This window comes from Vitis riparia, chromosome 12, assembly GCF_004353265.1.
Source record: "Vitis riparia cultivar Riparia Gloire de Montpellier isolate 1030 chromosome 12, EGFV_Vit.rip_1.0, whole genome shotgun sequence".
Lineage (NCBI taxonomy): Eukaryota > Viridiplantae > Streptophyta > Magnoliopsida > Vitales > Vitaceae > Vitis > Vitis riparia.
The window spans coordinates 3626626-3646568 of NC_048442.1; the positions used below are offsets into that span (position 1 = coordinate 3626626).

General features: G+C 32.3%; 2 protein-coding genes across 3 annotated transcripts; one reads left to right on the top strand and one right to left on the bottom strand.

Annotated features, from left to right (window-relative positions):
- Positions 1-961: 961 nt before the first annotated feature.
- Positions 962-5856, top strand: LOC117927076 (COBRA-like protein 2). Its single transcript, XM_034846474.1, has 6 exons — positions 962-1187; positions 1272-1351; positions 2801-3254; positions 4436-4589; positions 4821-5089; positions 5436-5856. Exons 1-6 carry the CDS (start codon positions 1130-1132, stop codon positions 5717-5719), a joined length of 1299 nt encoding a protein of 432 aa, XP_034702365.1. The 5' UTR covers positions 962-1129; the 3' UTR covers positions 5720-5856.
- Positions 5857-6006: 150 nt separating this feature from the next.
- On the bottom strand, positions 6007-14412 carry LOC117927077 (uncharacterized protein At4g06598). Of its 2 annotated transcripts, none has more exons than XM_034846476.1 (5): positions 14283-14412; positions 10754-11463; positions 9703-9778; positions 9457-9583; positions 6007-6698 (listed from the first exon to the last, which is right to left on the bottom strand). In XM_034846476.1, the coding sequence occupies exons 2-5, from the start codon at positions 11458-11460 to the stop codon at positions 6484-6486; spliced, it is 1125 nt and encodes a 374-aa protein (XP_034702367.1). In that variant the 5' UTR covers positions 11461-11463; positions 14283-14412; the 3' UTR covers positions 6007-6483. The 2 variants fall into 2 exon arrangements, with proteins under 2 accessions (XP_034702367.1, XP_034702366.1); XM_034846475.1 differs by having other exon boundaries at positions 10754-11480.
- Positions 14413-19943: the final 5531 nt, after the last annotated feature.

The window sequence follows — 19943 nt, forward strand, 5'->3', positions numbered from 1 at the left end:
TTAATGGATTATTCATCTATTATTAGAAAATATCTAAAGTTTAAAGTAAAATATTAAAAATAATTTTTTAAAAAAATTATGTAAACATGTATTATATTGTCCAGGTCAACTTACAACTTACACATATCTTGACTAATCTCGTGGATCTTGAAGTTAATGATTGGATAAATCCTCAAGTGGTCCTAAGGGAATTCGAACTACTGACCATTGGGGTATATAAACATGTACTATTACAAAATATGGACGAAAAGAGAGTTCAAAAAAATTATTTTCATGAACAGTGTGTTTTAAGAAAAATAATTTTTATTTCATGCATTGAAATAGTATTTACCTCACAATACTCGAAAATGTTTTTATATGTATAAGTTATCATACATACCAACCCAACTTATATAAGAATGGTATATCATTCGACAAATAAAAATGGTATTTTAAGTTTGAAATAATGTTACTTTACCAAAATAATGTTATTTTAAAATCAAAACGGTATTACTTTAAAGATTAAAATACATGTAAGGGCATTTTCGAGTAATGTGAGGTAGACACTATTTCGATATATGAAATGTGAATTATTTTTTTCAAAATACATTATCTATGAAAATGACTTTTTTAGGTTTTTTTTTTTTTTTCATCTATATTTTGTAAACAAGGCCATGTGTACGCAGTACAAGGATTCATAAGCAGACAATCCAAGAAGAAAAATAAAGTGGGGAGGCTTAAAGGCAATTATTATTAATTAATTAAAAATCCCAAAAGTGAAATCACCCAAACGACACCCAAAGGCCACGGAGTGGAACGCGTGAGCTTTGAAAATGTAACACTCAACAAACTCTTCAATAGACGCATTCTCAGCATCCAAATATGGCAAAAGAAATCCAAAAAAAAATTAATTAGTTAATTTTTCCTCATAATTATAATTTTTTTTTTTTTTTTGAGAGAGAGAGGGGGGGAGGGAGACAGAAAATGCAATTGCTAGTTAAAATTGTTGTCTCTTCATTCCATTGCTGTCTTACATTTAATTTTTTTTCTTTCTTTCTCTCTCCTCTTTCTCTCTCTAGAAACCCACCTTTTTCTTAACATGATTTGAGATTCTGAAAGAGACCCATTTGAGTTTTTTGATTGGAGATTAATGGGTTGGTCTTGGATTTTGATGTTCTTCTCTCTATTCACCTTCATGTCACCCTCTTGTAAGTACTATTTTTGCAAAAAAATTATTCATTTTTTTCATTTTTAATTGAGAATTCAATTGAATTTCTTGATCGGAAATGCAGATGGGTATGATCCATTGGATCCCAATGGGAATATAGCAATCAAATGGGATGTCTTACAATGGAGTTCTAGTAGTTATGATGTGAGTTTTCTTTTTCATTCTCATTTTCCCTCGTTTTCTCTCTCATTTTCTAGGCAATTTTGATATGGGCACTTCTTGATTTTCTTAGACCCAGGGCTCCTCCTCTTTGAGAATTGAAAAGTGGGTCTAATTCAAGGCAAACAGAGATGTGGGTGCCCACACAGAATTGCAGGTCACGTGTGTGCTTGGTGGTGGCCGTACTGGCTTGTCTGTTGTTGTCTTGATCTCTGAACCACTGACCTCCACAGAAAGCTGTCTGTGGTTGATCCAATGCCCAATCCCTATTTGCCACATCCAACTCACATGGGATAGTAATGGGCATTCATACATGGGTTAGGGGTATTTCAGTATTTTCAAGTGAACACACCATGAGTGAATGGGCATGGTGATGAACCAGATGATTTGATGTTGTCTGTAGAGGGAATGATGGGGTTAGGAATATGATAAGGTTTTTTCTTGAATTCTTATGCCTTTTCAGATAGATTAGGAATTTGAATAGGATCTTGTTTGAGAATGTCAAAGTGCAGGTGGATTTGACAAAACCACTTTCTTTAAAGTTTTTTTTTTTTTAGAAATTGTTTTAGAATAAGTCATTGTTTGGAAAACAAATTTGGGATGTTTTTAAATATTTTTTTAGAGTATTTTAAAAAATAATATAAATCATAATTCAAAATCTTTTGTATTATACATTATTTCTTTCTAATTTGAATGTTGCATAAAATTTGATCAGCAGATATTCGATTGAGAAGTGCTTTTTTTTTTTTTCTTTAAAAAAACTGTTTTAAAAAATTATTTTTGAAAACTGTGTTTTGATATTTTATGGAATAAAAACTTATTTAAGAGTTTGAAATGTTTTTAAGTATATTTTTTAAATATCTTTTAAAAATAGATTTTATTTATAATATTTTATTTTATATCATATTTTATTTTTATATAATTTTATTTAAAACAAACATGAGAAATAAAAAAATTGAAAAAGAATTAAAATATTATTTGAAAATACTATATAATTTTTATTTTATTTTTTTATCACTTTTCTAATAGTTATGAATAATAAAAAAAACTATTTTTTTTAAAACACTTTACAAATTAAGAATAACTTTTTTTTAAAAAAAAACAATTCTAAAAAATAGTTTATAGAAATCATTTTTAAAAACTGTTTTGTAAGATAAAAATTTGTTTAGAAACTTAAAAACTTTAAACCTGTTTTTAATATATTTTAAAAATAATATATATATATATATATATATATATATATATATATATATATTATCATTCATGTCTATTTAATTATATTTTTAAACATCCGTCCCCCAAAAAAGCGAAAATAATATAAAACAGTTTCTGATCGTTGAAGTGTTTATCTTGAAAAGAATTGCTAAACCGGCCTAATTGTTTTAATTTACCAAAATTGTTTAAGAAAATCTTACACTCTGCTTCAACTTACAGGCAAGGGTATCGATAATCAACTACCAACTGTATAGGCATATTGAGACACCTGGTTGGAAGTTGAGCTGGACATGGCCAGGAGACGAGGTGATCTGGGACATGTGGGGAGCCTTGGCGCACGAACAAGGAAATTGCAGTGAGTTCAAGGGAGAACAACTCCCTTACTGTTGCGAGAAGACGCCATTGATCCTTGACCGAGGGCCCGGAACTCCGTTCAACAAGCAGGTGGCTAATTGCTGCAGGGACGGCCTGCTCACCTCCATGATACAAGACCCCAGTAAGCATGGGGCCATGTTCCAGATGAATGTGGGCACTGCTTCTAGTAACGTTTCAGACATGACCATGCCCAGAAATTTCAGCCTTGGGGTTCCTGGATATACCTGTGGAGATCCATTTCAGGTCCCACCCAGCAGGTTTCCAGAGGAGGGAGGCCGCCGTTGGACACAAGCTCTCAGTAAGTGTACTTCTCTACCAGTCTTGTGTTGTATGGTATAGCTAGTTCATGTCTTTCTTTCTTTCTTCCTTCTTTTTTTTTCCTAATAATCGAAAATGTGAAAAATGTGAGCTGAGGTCTGGTAGTTTGGTCGTTTGGCAAAATCTAAAAACATTTTTGAAAATTTAAAAAATCACTTATAGTGTTTTCTAGAGTAACACTTGAGCTTAGAGGCGTTTGATCTTGATTTTAGGAAGTGTTTCTATACTTTCCAACACTTGAAAATATTCATATTTTATTAGAAAGATTAGAAACGTTTTTTAAAATAGCTACCAAACACACTCTTATTTCACAGTGATCACAAGAAGTGTTTTTAACTTTTTTAGCATTTGAAATCAATTATTTTGATAAAAATTTTCAAATACCAAATAAATTAGTAATACTTCTTAAAATTACTATTAAACAAATTCTTAATAGATGATTTTTTAAAAATATTAATAAAGAAAACACTTTCACAAAAAGTATTTAAAAAAAATTACTGTCAAACTCACTTTTGGACTTCTTTATTATGAAATTCATTTCTTCGTGGTAGAGGTGTGCAAAAAATTGATTGAATCGATAAAATGGTCTAACCGAATTGAAATGTTTCAAATAAATCAATTTTTCATACTTATTTTAATAGTATCAGATAAGTAAGATATAAAAGGGTCATATGGAAAATGTGGTAAAAAATTCATAATAGAGTCTGACCACAATGACTGAATTGATTATCTTTATGCATAAAGATATTAGATTATCTAGTCGAACAAACCATGTACACCCCTACCTGGAGTGAATTTTATATGTTTCTTATATTTAAGTTATGTTTGGTTCTCCATCGGAAAGGACTAAGAAAAGAAAAGAAAAAGGTTAAAAAATGATTGTTTTATATTTAGTTGTATTATGAAAAATATGAAAGAAAATTAAAATATAATTAAAATTTGTTTGAAATGCTTTCGTATTATTTAATATTTGCATAGAAGAATTAAAATAAGTTAAAAGATTTTAAAGTAAGACAAAAGAAGTTATCGGTTTTAAATTTATTTTTATTTCCCTCCTTTTTTTTTTTTTTTTCTCTCGCTATTTTCTTTCCCATACATTTTCTCTTATATTTTATGTAAACATATGTAACAAGGCCAACGTTTAATGTGGATTTATTGCAGTGACATGGAACGTGAGTTGTTCATACTCGCAATTTCTAGCATCGACGGCCCCAACATGCTGCGTTTCTTTATCTGCATTCTACAACAGCACCATTGTCCCATGCCCCCAATGCAGCTGTGGCTGTGAAGGAATACCGGGCACCAAATGCGCCAAGTAATATATCTAATTCGGAAATGTTTTCAAAAACAGAAAAATAGTTCTTATAAACTGAAAACTGTTTTTGAGAACAGAAAGCACACGGGACTGTGATTTTGATTTTAGTTTAAGTTTTAACTTCATCAGCCAATTTTCATTCAAGAATACTGCTGACAGAAGGGATCATTTCAACTTGAAGTTCTGACTCCTAATGTCCTTCTCCTTCACTGTTCAATTTCTATTGTGCAGGCCTGGTGAAACACCATTGTTGTTGCCTCAGGGAGATGGACAGCAGCCGGATCTAGTGAGGTGCTCAAGGCACATGTGCCCAATCCGGGTGCACTGGCATGTGAAAACAAGTTACAGAGAGTATTGGAGGGTTAAGATCACAGTCACGAATCTGAATCTGGTGAAGAACTATTCTGCCTGGAACTTGGTGGTGCTGCACCCCAACTTGCAGAGCATTACACAGGTTTTCAGCTTCAACTACCGCTCTCTAAATGAACATGGCACTATCAGTAAGTAGGATCATATCCCACTTTATCTTTAGAATTTTATATATGTATATATGATCTATGCTGAGCTTTTTAGATGGTTTGAGAATGCACCCACCTTGGAATTTTCTGGTCTTTTTTTTTTTAATCTACGGGAAAGGTACCACCAATCGGGTGGTGCCACGTATACATTTTTAAGTCTTATTGTTCGTACTATAATTTCATTTGTTTATACACTTATATAGCATTGTTTGTACTGCAAAGCTTAATGTGAGAGTTATTATCTATGTAATTGGTAGTAAGTGAATTTTGATCCTTTACTGAGATGAATTCTCTCATTTTCCACTCAACTTGTCAACCATTTTCTCAGATGATACTGGGATGTTCTGGGGAATTCAGTACTACAATGAGCTGCTGCTGCAAGCAGGTGAGAGTGGGAATGTACAAACGGAGATGTTACTACACAAAGATCCAGGGATTTTCACTTTTAGAGAAGGATGGGCTTTTCCAAGAAAAATATCTTTCAATGGTGATCAATGTGTCATGCCCCCACCAGATGAATACCCAAGGCTCCCCAACATTGGCCCTTCGGCTACCCCACCAAGCATTTGCATCATTTTGTTATTGTCATTGTCAGTTGTAGTAATGTTATAAGTTATGACTCCTTACAATGATGAAAAATATACAACTTAGGGTTTTAGTTGCAGATGTTTTAGTGGATTTTTTTTTTTCTGAGATCATATGGTTGTGTTTGTAAAATATAAAATAGTGGGATTTTGCTTTTTCAAGTATTGAAACAAAATATTTGTGAGATTCTAAGATTCAAATATATCCCAACAAAAGACAAGGAACACTGCCCAACCTAAAAAAGAAGAAAAGGGACAAGGATGCCATCACCAAGATGCTAGATATACCTGAAATGAAGTGTGATGAGACAAACAGAAAAAAGAGGACACATTCTTATTAAACACATTTTACAAGATATCATATTCTTACAAGTAATGCACAAACAAACATAGTCAAAGAAACTGAAGATCTTTGCATTCAGCTGGATCCCACAAGAAACTCTTCATGAAAATGGAGGAAATAAACTTTATGAATTATAATCGCATGAACAATACAAGGGTCGATAGAAGCATTGAACCTGTTTTTGAGTACCACCTCCGGCAAGTCACCTGCCAGAAATACAATTTTCCAGCAACAGACTACCAGGTGCACATGTGGATATTAATTTAACAAAAGGAAATGGACAAAGGATGCAGTTAAAGAAAGGAAAATGCATGAAACAGGGGAAAAGAGAGGGCACCAAGACTAGAAGAGCTTGGTTTGATCCTGCATAAGGAAAATGTCGATTCAGTCATTGTCATTCCAATGATAAAGCAGGAGCAAAGGTAAGCTCTCTCAGCTACATCATGAACTCAAATACGTAGAGGACCTGTCACAGCATCAGTGCCAGAACTGTTATCCTTGTGTTTCAAAGAGAGGTTAGCAAATTGGGCATCAAGGTCTCTGCTGCTGGAGCGCCTGTGGCTAGAAGCCGGTTGCTGTTGTTGTGGTTGCTGCTGCTGCTGTTGCTGTTGATGATACAAGGATCGTAGCCTTCCGATCTCTCTCTCCAACACCTCTTGTTCCACTGCAGAAAAAGCTTTTGATATTTAAGTTTCATAACAAAATAATGGAAAAAAGATCACCAGATAGGAGGCAACCATGTTGTAGAATCAAGAGAACTTGAATGCATGAAACAACATACTGATGAGGGGACTTAAATTTGCTGAAATAATTGCTCCGCCATAATAACTGTTTTGAGGTCTGCAATAACTATATCACATCTTGGGAATGGTATGACATTTGTCCTTTTTCTTTCCATTTTAATTATTCTTGTTTCACTACAAAAATGTAGCATCCTCTTATTCAACTGCCAAATATTAGGTGCATTGGATCCTAGATCAAGAAGGCACTCAAACATCAACCAGAAAGCCAAACATCATAAAAGAAAACTTCATTACTACACTACTGTGCCAGATGAGAGCATTCCAAAAACCTAGCAATGGGATGAATGCCTCTTCTACAGATCAATTCTCTGGTTAATCATTGATTGATCACAAGAGATCAAGGCCCTACTTGATAGCTATTTTTTAAAATAGTTTTCTGTACCCTAAAACAAAAAACAGGAAAACACAATTGACAACCAAAAAACAAAAAACAGTTTTTGTTCTTAAAAATATAAAACAATGTATTTTGATAGAACATCTTTTAGTTGTTTTTAGTTTTTTTCACTTGCTTTCTAAGGACTGTTTTAAAAAATAATTATATAAAAATAAAACACCATACATAAAAGTTATTTTTAAAAACATAAAAAATAGGTTAAGAGCATTTTACATTCCCAAACAAACTTTTGTTCTACAAAACACCAGAAAAAATCCTCAAAAATTATTCTCAAAAACTGTTTTTTAAAGTTGTTTTCAAAAGCATTTCCAAAACATAGCTTAAGGCTTTTCAACAATATTGCCCATCGTCTAGCGTAAGGTCTAGAAAAGCAAAGGGCTGTTGATTTCATTCCTATGACAAGATAAAGATGAACCTTGTTTATAAGAGCAAGAATAAGATAAGATAAATGGCCAAAAGATCTTTGAGTTGCACAATACCGGTATGGCTAGCAAAGATTGATATCGCTTATGCCAAACAAGGTCCTACTCAAGGATAAATTTTTTTTTTTTTTTGATAAGTAAAGGATATGCATTAAAAAGGCAAAGCGCCACAAAGTATACAGGGAGTATACAAGGTGACTAAGGCCTCAAAAAACAAAGACAAAAAGAATCACCTCCCTTTAGGTGGATGCTATCCACTCCAGGAAGCCTATAAGGGAGAACGCCTCCTCACCTACATGCAATTTGGCCCAACTCCACAAATTACAGACAAAAAAATTCTTTGACTTCTCAAGGATAAAATTTTGGGAAATATCGCCAATATTTCCCCGAAATATCATATTTACATGGCTAATGACAAGATATTTGAGTGGATATATCTTTTGGTTGATATTTTTGGATTTTTAGCCAATATTTGGGGATCTTTACTGATTTATATGGATTCTTTCGATAAATCAGTATTTATCAAAGGTCAAAGCTTATTTTTCGGTGGTTAACAATTTGGTGAAAGCTCTAAAAATTTTGGGAAAACCATATTGGGACTCGAACCCCCCTTGTTCTTATACATGGCAAAAGAGTTCATGACCACTTGGACTAATGTGATTTTTGTTTTACAATTGCTAATAAATACACACACACACACACACACACAATTTTTTATTTTCTCATTTTAATAAAAAAGATAAAGGAATTTTGGAGATAAATATATTTTTAATACATTTTTATCGTACATAAGATATTAAAACAAACATCTAATAAATAATTTAATTTTAATTATCTTATTTCCAAATTTGATTTAAGTATTAAATTTCGGTGGTTAACAATTTGGTGAAAGCTCTAAAAATTTTGGGAAAACCATATTGGGACTCGAACCCCCCTTGTTCTTATACATGGCAAAAGAGTTCATGACCACTTGGACTAATGTGATTTTTGTTTTACAATTGCTAATAAATACACACACACACACACACACACACACAATTTTTTATTTTCTCATTTTAATAAAAATAAATATATTTTTAATACATTTTTATCGTACATAAGATATTAAAACAAACATCTAATAAATAATTTAATTTTAATTATCTTATTTCCAAATTTGATTTAAGTATTAAAAATATAAAAATGATTATCATAAATTTTTTAATGAGTCTTTGTTCATATCTTTTTTTTATATTAATTAAACATAATAGAAATAAAAAATTATAAATATTTTTAAAATCATACATATATCATCATTTCTTTTGTATCTTTTAGATAGATCTATGTAAAATGTGTTCTCAAGTTCTATATATTATTAATTTATTATCGAATATTAGAAATTATATATATATAAAATTTAAAAGTAATAACTTGAATATGCGTATTATTTCTTGTTTTATCATTTTTTTTTCCTCAAAATTTCTTCCATCGATTTTTTTGTCAAAATTTCCACTGATATTTTCTGATATATCCTAGTATATTCGTAAAATCCAACTACTGATATATCCATGAAAACTGATGTTTTCATCCTTGGTCCTACTATCTTTTTGAGGTCATGCTTCATGCTGTCCCCTGTTTCAGATCTGCAGTTTGGTAATTCATATGAAATTGTTGATTTATCCTATGTTACTGATTCATCTTCACACACAATTTCCCATCTAGACAGCTCCTGATCAATGAAACTAGTCATAAGAAGGGACCTAGCTTTCCGGAAACAGAATAAACACATATATCAGATTTTAACTGAAAAAGATAGAAACATACAGTACTTAATAAGCTGCTCCTGTGCTAAACTTTCCAATCGCTGCTTCAGGGCTTTGTTCTCCATGCTCAGGATAAGATTCTGTTGGTTGAGAAAGTCAAGCTCAGCTGAAACTTCAGACCCTTCTGCCTGTGAAATCAAGTACATAAAACTAAGTTCAGTGGTTCTTAACAAAACATAATCCCTTCTTTTGACAAGGAAATGCTATCAAAGTTATGCAATCCTTCAGTTTTTATTTGGGCACTTGCCTTTAAAGCTTGCACATTCCTTTCCAGCTCAGCAATGTACTGAAGTTTCCGGACCCGTGAGCGTTGAGCAAATTGCCTACATTAGATACAAAATTCTTTTAATAAGACACCAGAAATCTTATTGGTTAAAAAATTACAAGAAAGGACTTGATGGATGATGAGGACCTTTGAACCAAAGGCTATAAAAAAGACATCAAATACAAACCAAAACCAAAGGCCTTCCTACCCAAACAAAGTCCAAAAGAACAGACATCAATGGCAAACCATTCATAAAGAACTCCAGTCAAATTCCCTCTAGCTAAATTTAGCATTTCAGATTGGTAATCATTCAACCACGATTTATATCATCATATGTTATTTGTAAAAGCATCCTAAAATAGGGCATATTATGTCTTAAATTATGTGGATTTCAAATATTATAATTTGAGTTCTATTGTAGTCTGAGAGTTCTCAAAAATGACAAACTAACATAAATGATGTAGGGTTTTAGTATTATAAGATAAAAATAATGAAACAAATCTTGGACAAATTAATCACCCTCATAGTGAAAATCACAATGCTTGATACACAGACTAATAAAAATAGTAATTACACAAATCTTTGAACAGAGGTAAAAGAATTGCCAGGTTATTTACTTGATTCCCTACAAGAAGTCCGTGTTTCAGTACTCACAAATTATTCATGTCTCTCATCCACTAAAAACAACAAAATTCCATAACAAAACAATTCGATAGCACACACAACAAAAAACAATTGAGGCATAATTCTGAGCAACATTACCTGCAATAGGAACAACATAGGCCACAATTGACGTATAATTCTAAACAACATGAAAAACAAATGCAGTTATTTTCAAAAAGATTACTTTTAAACTATGTAGACAATTGGAGAACATGGCTAAACCCACATGTTGTATCAAAGCAACAAACTAGCAGCAGCCAAAGAAGTGCCAGGTTATAATATTAATGCACTATCAAGGATTTTTTTTAATAGGCAACATCAAGGAATATAAATACATACTATAGTTTAAACAAATGAGTAAATAACATACTGTTTAGCACGCTTTGTATCTGTCTCAGATGCAGAAGGCTTAGCATGAGAACAATCCCTTCTTTCAGAAGAAGCCTTAGGGTCATGTAGACTTGATTCAACCAGATCCTGCTTTTCGGTGGCTGTTGATGAAACCCCATCTGTTTCGTGTGGAATGCATGAAGATCCTGAGCTTTGCAGGACATTGCTATCCCTGGTAGAAGGAAGGCCACTTGAGTAAGTCATGGATGTCCTATTCTTTTGTCTTCCAAAAGAGTTTGGCTCCACATAAAAAGAAGCATTTCGTGCATCTTTGTAATGTTCAAAGTCTTGAGATCCCCATGAAGTAGCAGAAATCAAATTTCTAAATTTGAGTTCATCCTGAGCTGTATGATCTATATTAGAAACATTAGTTGCATCCATGTACGCAAAGGAGTCACTAGAGGAACGCCGGTGACCTCTACGCACAGGTGTCTCAGGTTCATTGAGGAGATCATCAAGCCAAGAAGGTTGCTCTTCTATAAGAAAGCCTTCAGAGGAAGTACGCTGGTGATGTGTATTTCCTCCCTCTCTAGGCCTTGCAATAACTTTAGATCCAATTGCAGGACTGGGGGCATAATCAGCATATGAGGGGGAAATGCTAGGAAATGGACTTTTAGGAGGAAGTAAAGAGTGCTTCCCAGAAGAAATCATATTTCTGAAATTTGATGACCCCTTGGAATTTGCCATACCCTAAGAACAACCAATCCCTGTCAAAAAATATAGTAGAAAACGATAGGGAAAAGATAGGATCATTAAACAGAAGAAATATGTTAAAGAAAAGGGAAATGGGAAATTCCCAAATGAAATTTTAGCATCGTCACCTTTGAAAAACTAATTGATATGAAGATCTTTCTTCTACAAATGAAATTAAACTAACCAAAACACAACATGAATAGTAACTCTGCAAGTGGATCAAAGAAAATAAATGTGCAAAGCAACAAGAAGATGATTTTTTATTTTTCTTTATTTTTATATAGGCACATTATTTTATTGGAAAGCATCTAACAAAAGTAGCCTCAACCTATGTACACAGGAGGTATACAATGACGCGCATGATTCAATAATGTGCTAATTAAAAGAACAAGATCTTCAAATTTCTTTCAGTTGGCTACACCAAGATTTTTGAGATAAAATGTGAGCAATAACATGACCCACTACTGATACTGATGAATGAATGACTAAAAGAAACATTTGCGTCTTTACACGCATTATTCAATAATGTACTCAGTAAAGCCTCAGTTCACAAATATGCCATTCTTCAAAGTATGTCATCCAATTAAATAGTAGTAGCAAAAAACTAGTGATACCAGTAAGATCATATATGAAGAATGACACCTTAACCTACAATAGCATTAATTTGCTGCAATTTTATATTTCTAAGAAGCTACACTGGCCCTTTTTTCTTAAGAAGAAACCACATCAGTCAATAATCTAGGGAATGAACTTCCATGGAAATGTGCCCAGCACCATATTACTTCTAAAAATTAATACACATAATGCATCACTAGATATGTAAAGAGAAAGAAGATATTTCAAACTTTTGTTTTGGAGAAAAACATGTGAGGTAATGAGAATACATTCATCTTGGCAACAATAGGGTTATTGTCAGGTGAAGTTTTCTGCTAGATCAGGCTCAAAAGGGCAGTCAACAGAACCCAACCACCTGGGTTTTTCCCTAATCACAGCTATTTTTGTTGGAAGAGAGAATTATTTGAAACAGAAAATATTGGGTCCTACCAAACAATTTCAAACAGATCACTACTATTCTCCAACAACATAAGCAATTAAACAAAGCACAAGACCCTAAATTCAAAATGAAAATAGATAAACAAACACTTCAATTGAAAAAAAAAAAAAAAAAACAGCCATTTGACTGCTGAGAAAACTTAGGAAAAGAAAAGAAAAAAAGAATTGAATTTCATGAATCAAGACCAGTTATAGTAAAACCAAAACAATAACCAAAAAGAAATCCCAACATTCAAAATCCTTCAATTTCTTCTCCTTTTCCTGCATTTTGTTGGAGCCCAAATGAAGGAAATATAGAAATGCAACACAAAGGAAAAAAATCTAAAAAAATAATAATATTATATATAATTTAAAAAAAAAAAAAAAAAAGAAAAAAAGTTTTTGCTTCACAAGAAAAAACTAAATGCAAAATGCTGGATTTTGAGGATAGCATCCCTTTTTGCAAACCCATTGCAAATCCTCTTAGAGATTGTTTCCCAGTTTGGCCTTTATTTTACTTTGAGTTTTAGTCTGCAGGGTTGAGTGAAGGAAGCAAAGTAATAACTTTGATTTGGCCAATGCACTAGGAAGATAATATTAATAAGGATCTTTTAATTCTGGAATAGCCATATTTTTGTCTCACCCAACATAAACCAAAAGCAAACCAAAAAGCCTTATCTGCCTTAAAGAAGGATTACAAAGCAAAATGCCCATCTCTATCAAATTTCTATCTCATTAAATCCTCTATCTAGGCTCTTGTTTCCTATATCACAAATAAGCTCCAAAAAGGGATCAAACGTACCAACTAGAAATCTTGGGACTCCTTCCTGAAATGTATGTTCTAGCAGGACCCAGGCTTTAAGCAGCAATAGTAATTGACTACTGAAATACCCTAATATTCTGCAATCCTAAACAACATGGTAACACATTCTTCAAAGACCTGTCCTAGTAATATTAATCATAACATACTCCTATCCATTGTGCCTTACCAAATAAAATATGGTGTGAGGGAAGATGCCCTCCATTCCCTCCTATTAGCCTTCTACAAACCCTTTCCAGTAGGTTCCCTAACAAATTATGTATCTTATTTGGCTTTTTTTTCATATAAAAAAATATAATTTTTAAAGCATCTAGAAATAAGTTAGGCTCGACCACCTAGCTCCTCTGACTCCTCCAGGTCACTAATTGGTGGGCAAATATCATGCCTCTTTAACATGGTTCCAACACTTTCCTCAGTTTACTCAGCAACCAAACAGAGGATAATCTTTAACTTAAATAGTCTGTAATGACACTTTTTTCATTGGGAGAGACAAAATTGCCTTAAGATTTATGGAAAAGAAAATGCAGGGTATCAGCAAACAATTTCAAACACAATGCTACTAATCTCCGAGAACATCAGCAACTAAATGAAACACAAAAACCCTAAATTCAAAATGGAAATAAATAATCAAACAACTGGATTAAAGACTTGAAATATACCGGTTGGCGTCCAAGAAAATTTGGGAGAGAAAAACAAAGAAGAAATTGAATCTCAAAGCTCAAGGCCCAGCTGAGCAAAACCCAAAAAACAACCAGAAAAAACCCCGACATTCAAAACCCACCAATTCTTCCCCCTTTCCCGCATTTTCCCAGACCCCAAACAGAAAATAAAGCCACACAAATGCAATGGGAAAAAAAGGGGGGGAAATCTGAAACAGCAAAAATGGGAATCAAACAGGAAAAAAAACAGATTCGTGCATAACAAGAAAAAATTGATCTTTTAGGTTTTGGAAGCAAATGCTCACCTTGGGAGGTTGATCCTGGAACGCAATGCGAAAGTGAGAGGAAATCGAGGGATACTTTCTCCCTCCTAGGGTTTCTTCTCTCTCCCCTCTATTCCTCGTTGACGTCGCGGATCGAGAAGATGGGGTGAATTGAAAGGGGAAAAAAAAGGGAGAAAATTTAAAGAAAGTGTTTTTAAAGCCTTTTTGCAACTTCACGCTTTCACCCCTAAAGAAATGCCTTATTCCATGGATGCCCCACTTTTTCTTTTTGTTTTTCGTTTTCACACTTCTAGGGTTAGCGTTAATTTAAAGTCCATCGGCTGACGTAAGTTTGAAATTTTGATATTTTTGTAAATTTTATTATTTTCTTTTGAATGGAAATTAAAATTAACCAAATATAAGATATTTGATTTCATACTAAGGATATCAAAACTTTAAAAGTTATGTAGAAGGTAAATATAATAATTTTATAGTTGGAAATAAGTTGTATATTTTATAATTACGAGTTGAGATAAAGAAACAAATTGTGCAAATTACATTATTGTAGTTTTTATACCACGTCTATGGCTTTAATTTGAATTATAGATCATGCGGGAAAAATTACCTACTTTAATAGTCTATTTAATTTCAATATTAAGGGAGTGTTTAGTAAATCAACTTAATAACTTAAAAGTGACTTAATAACTTAATTTAAGTTATTAAGTAAATTAAGTATATTTAGTAAAATAATTTAATGTTATGACTTAAAGTAAAAAATAATTTTAAGTAATAAATAAAAACAATTAACTTATTCTTAAATTCGTATTTTTATTTTACCGTTTTACCCACATTGGCCCTAACTAGCTTCATGATCTCATTTGCTACTTCATACTTTCACTATTACTCGACCTTATTTCCTTTAATTATAATTTATAAGGATAAATATGTCAATTTGATGATTTAGAATAAGCTTTAAATTAATTTTATTAAACAACCTTAATACTAAAGTTAATAATTAAGTAATAAGTTTTAAGTTAACAACTTAAGTATGATTTAATTTAAAGTCAACTTAAGTCATTAAGTAATAAGTAATAAGTATTAAGTTTTATTAAACACTTTCTAAGTATATCAATCGATAATAACATCTATTACTTTTGTAACATAAATTACATGAGTAGGAACAGAAGTTCAAATATCTTGTAGTTTTAGGTGCAACGCTTCCTCAAATAGTGCATATTGTGATTTGTTCTATATTATTCAATAATTCATGTCACCTTATTTTATCTTTTGGATAAGCATTTGAAAAGGTTCATTATATAAAGTTTTTTAATTTATAAATAATAATTATTGTATAAGAAAACAAAGTTATGATACCACTTGTTATATAAGCAGAAGTTTTAATATTATGAGTGTAAAATATAAAGATAAAGCAAATTTATACAAAAATGTACATAAAGTTTTAGCTTAGTATGACTAATCATATTTGTACTCATGATTGAAAGAAAACTTTATCCTATATCACAAAGAATATTATAGAGCATAAAAAAAATATAATTATTAAGCTCTAAAACATCCTATGTTTCCCCTTTACTTATATCTACACCTTATAATCGCAAACCCTACTTTTACCAAGTATTTCTTATTCTTCCTCACATTTCTATCTACTCAATATAAGTTTTATGTACTTATCTTCATCTCATAAATTCTACAAGAAAACCCATTTTCATAAAGAATTAATAATATATATAATAATTTATATAATATTGTTAAAACATGAAGAAAATAAAGCTTCTTAAGAAACAAATGATCAATGACCTAATGAGAAGAAAAATAGAGGGATGAAGAACATCAAAATAAGACTTAATGTGGTTCAACTCATTCAAGCTTACATCCACAACCTTGAGCTGTTCATAGCATCTAGAGCCTTGAGCTCATGACTAAAAGTCATTGATGTCAATCACAACCTTGAGTTGTTCATAGTATCCAAAGCCCTAAGCTCATGACGTAAAGTCTAGATGCTATATAGAGCTCAAAGTTGTGGATAATATGAACGACTTAAGATCCCATGAGCTTAAGCCTCTAGACGCTATGAACTGCTTAGGGCTGTGGATGATATGTCATGGATGATATGTCATGGATGACATGAACAACTCTAGGTCGTGAGCTTAGGGCTTTAGATGCTATGAAGAACTTAGGGTGGTGATTTACATGATCAACTTCGGCTTGTGAGCTTTGAGCATTCTTACCTGCATATTTTGCATTGTACATGACTTAGGTACATTAGGAGTTGCATAAAAGATCTAAGTCATGGGTTCCTTACAAATAGATGACTTGTTCACAATTAGATGTTATGAGAAGGTCAGGACAGTGGATGATATGAACAACTCAGGGTCGTGAGCTCAAGGCTCTAGATCTATGAATAGCTCAGGATTGTGGATGACTTGGCTTGAGATTTCCTCACCACTACTATCTAGTTGGTTAATATCATCTTCATTATTTGAATCAATCCTTGATTCAGACTCTGTGGAGTTTGGTGCAAATGAAGAACTAATCCAATGTAGAGAAAACTGAGGGAAAAATATAGCATTAAGTCTTTCAACACTCAATCCAAAGACAATTCCTTTGTTATAACCACTTTACAAGCCCCCTTTTATAGTAGAAAATAGAGAGCCCAAGGAAAGCCTAGTATAGATCTTCCATTTTGTTCTCATATCACATGTCATTTCATATTTGTTTCGCTTCACCTTGTGTTTTCTTGTAGTACATGCATAGGATCTCTTTTTGCTTGGTCGTTCATCACGCTCCATGGTGGTTCCCCTATTACTCAGTTTGTCATCAACTCTTGGACCACTTTCGAAAACCTTTTGGAGGGAGTTTCTAGATCTGTAGTAATATTTTAGTGGCCCTCTATGTTTTCCCAAAGTTTTAGCCCTTTTTCGAGCTTGATCAGGTTCTTTTCAATGACCCAAGACCTTTTTAAGGCCAAATTGGTTAAATCGGTTCCTTCAATCGGTTCGTCATATTTTTGTTGTTTCCCCTTTATTTTAACTCAGATTCGGGCGTCATTTTTTATTTGTTGGTTTCCTTGCATTCCTAGAATCATATATTTTGGAAGTATTTTGGTGACCTTTAACCTTGGTTTAGAGACCCCTTCGTTTTACTTTTTGTTTAAGTGGGTTTTTGTTGTTTTGAGCTTAGGGTGAGATGGGGACAAATGTCCAAATCTCAACTTTCTTCTACCTTGTAAAATAAAGAGGGGGTTTGTTTTGCAAGGTTTTTTTTTTTTTTTTTGGTTTTTGGAGGGGAGACTTTGTAGAAATTTCCAAAGAAATGAGACTTTGGGATTTTTGAAGATCTTCTTGCTTAGAAGCGAAGAAATGCTTAATAAAAGTCAAACAAATCTTCTTTGAGTGGAGAATTCTTGGTAAGATCATTTTGATTATGTGTTTTCCTTTCCATTCACTATAATTTTTCACTTCCCTATTGATCCCTAAAATTATTTGCTTATTGGGTGTGGATATTAGAGGCCATATTGGATTGTTGGTGTTTTTATTCATGACATATGCTTGTTCTTCTAATCTTCTTTTGATTCACCATGATTGCTTGTGAATTGGTTTAATATTGGATTCTTGCTATTATACAGTAGATTTTGAGAATTCAATTAATTTGATTTTGTTTTTTTTTCTTTCTCTCTTTTGGGATTTCGGTTTTCCCTACTTTCTACTTATTTTTTGAAAGTATTTTATTATATATTTTTTTTTAAAAAAATTGAGAGTCACAAAGGTTTTGTTCATTTGCCAAAATGATTTTTAATGGAAAATACATTTTGAGGCCTTTTTTGTTTTGTCTTTCAAATATGATTGTAACATGCATTTTCAAATAGGGATGACAATTTTGCGAGTATTTCGGGTCACCTGCCTCGTCCCGCCACTTATTAAGATGGGTATGGGAGCATAATAATCAAGGATGAGACGAGTTTGGGTTTATTTTTTAAAACTTAGATCGAGTTTAGGGCGGGGTCAAGTTTTGTAATAATCTACCTTGCCTTTGCACTGTCTTGAATATAAAATTACAAGTTTACCCTTTACATCTTACAAAATACTAAAAAACTCCACCTATAAATATTTGCTTTCTGTTTCATTTTTAGGGTTCCTCTCACTCAATGAAGAAAGTCTCCTCTTCTTAGAAGTCTTTTTCCTAGACTGATTTTCCAAACTAAAAAATTTTCTAACTAAGATTTTGAGCCGTTAAGGAAGATAGAAGATAGAACTCACAGTTTGTGGAGAAGACAACTCCTCTAGCTTTATTTTTTGTTTTCTCAAAAGATGAAGAAAACGAAGCTAAAGCTCACATTGAATACTAAAGACTTTGGTTTTGTTAGGATTCCTCATTTCTAGGTAAAGAAACCCTAAATTTCTAGGTTTTGTTTGCTCAAATTCCTCTTTCTTGTTCTTGTTTGAAATCTCCATGTAATTTTTTTTTATTGTTAAAGCAAAATCGATTTGATTTGGTGGCTTCACATGCACGAAAGCAATGAATGATTTTTCTCTTCTTTATCAACTCATCAACTGTAAAAAAAATTTATTTGCTCTAACCCTAGTTTAAAATCCATATTCATTTTTCTGGTAATTTTTATTTTCATATTTATTTTCAAATTTTCCATTTCACATAGATTTTATTTTAGTGCTATTTAGAATTTAGTAGCTCCATAAGTTTGTGTATTGAATCACTATATTGTATCAATTTTTTATTTGTTTTCTTTGGTTTTTGAGAAAGTGTGGGAAAAAATAGAAATAAATTGAAAGTTTGAATGATAGATTTTTTTTTTCTATTTTTGTGGTCTATTTATGTGGTAATAAATGCTTATTTAGTGGGGTTCACTTGGGTTAGTTTGAATGTAAATAGGATTCACGGATTGGGTTTGAATGTTTTAATTATAGGTTTTATTTCATATTAGAAAAATGGCATCGTAAGAAGGGGAAAAATTTTCCATACCAAGTGTTGGTTCAAATCCAATTATAGGTAGTACTTCAACTATTGATAGAATATCGGGATCTAAAAGAAGAAAGTTGACTTCATTTGTTTGGAATAATTTTGATAAAGTCATGGAGGATGGACAATATTATGCTATTTGTAAGCATTGTACAAGAAAGCTCAAGACTAATAGTAAGAATGAAACAAAACATTTACATGTACACATAGATAGGTGCATGAAATGAAGAAATATTGATATTAGACAACAATTATTAGCAGTAGAGAGAAAAGGTCATAGAAAAGTTCAAATTGGTGGTTTTACCTTTGGTTAAGATATCTCAAGAGAGAGGCTTGCACGTACAATTATATGGCATGAGTACCCACTTTCAATTGTTAACCCTATTGTGGACATGCATTTTTCATGTGCGCCCCCACTTGATCGACAAGACTCACTTTTATTATTTCGAGAAAAAAAAAATTGTTTTGGAAAAAAGTCGAAGTCGCCACTTATTTTATTTTATTTTAAAGGGAAAATAAAACAAGAAATAAAATCCTAAAAAATGACTCCATAGTTTTTGGAAAAATATGTCTTTGAAAAAAACTCGAGTTTAGGTCCGAGGATCAGGTTACTTATTGGGAAGGTACCTCTAAGAGGTAGCACATCTCTAAGCCCTATAAAGGTCTCTACTAACTAAGTTGAGGGAAATGTGACAATTAATTGATTAATTA

Bases quoted from the DNA above. Each gene is read 5' to 3' on its own strand.
- LOC117927076 (XM_034846474.1), top strand. From the start codon at position 1,130: ATGGGTTGGTCTTGGATTTTGATGTTCTTCTCTCTATTCACCTTCATG. The intron at 1,352-2,800 runs GTGAGTTTTCTT...TTCAACTTACAG, and splicing joins GGAGTTCTAGTAGTTATGAT to GCAAGGGTATCGATAATCAA. The intron at 4,590-4,820 runs GTAATATATCTA...TCTATTGTGCAG, and splicing joins CCGGGCACCAAATGCGCCAA to GCCTGGTGAAACACCATTGT.
- LOC117927077 (XM_034846476.1), bottom strand. From the start codon at position 11,460: ATGGCAAATTCCAAGGGGTCATCAAATTTCAGAAATATGATTTCTTCT. The intron at 9,779-10,753 runs GTATGTTATTTA...TATCTAATGTAG, and splicing joins GATACAAAGCGTGCTAAACA to GCAATTTGCTCAACGCTCAC. The intron at 9,584-9,702 runs GCAAGTGCCCAA...TTGATTTCACAG, and splicing joins GGAATGTGCAAGCTTTAAAG to GCAGAAGGGTCTGAAGTTTC.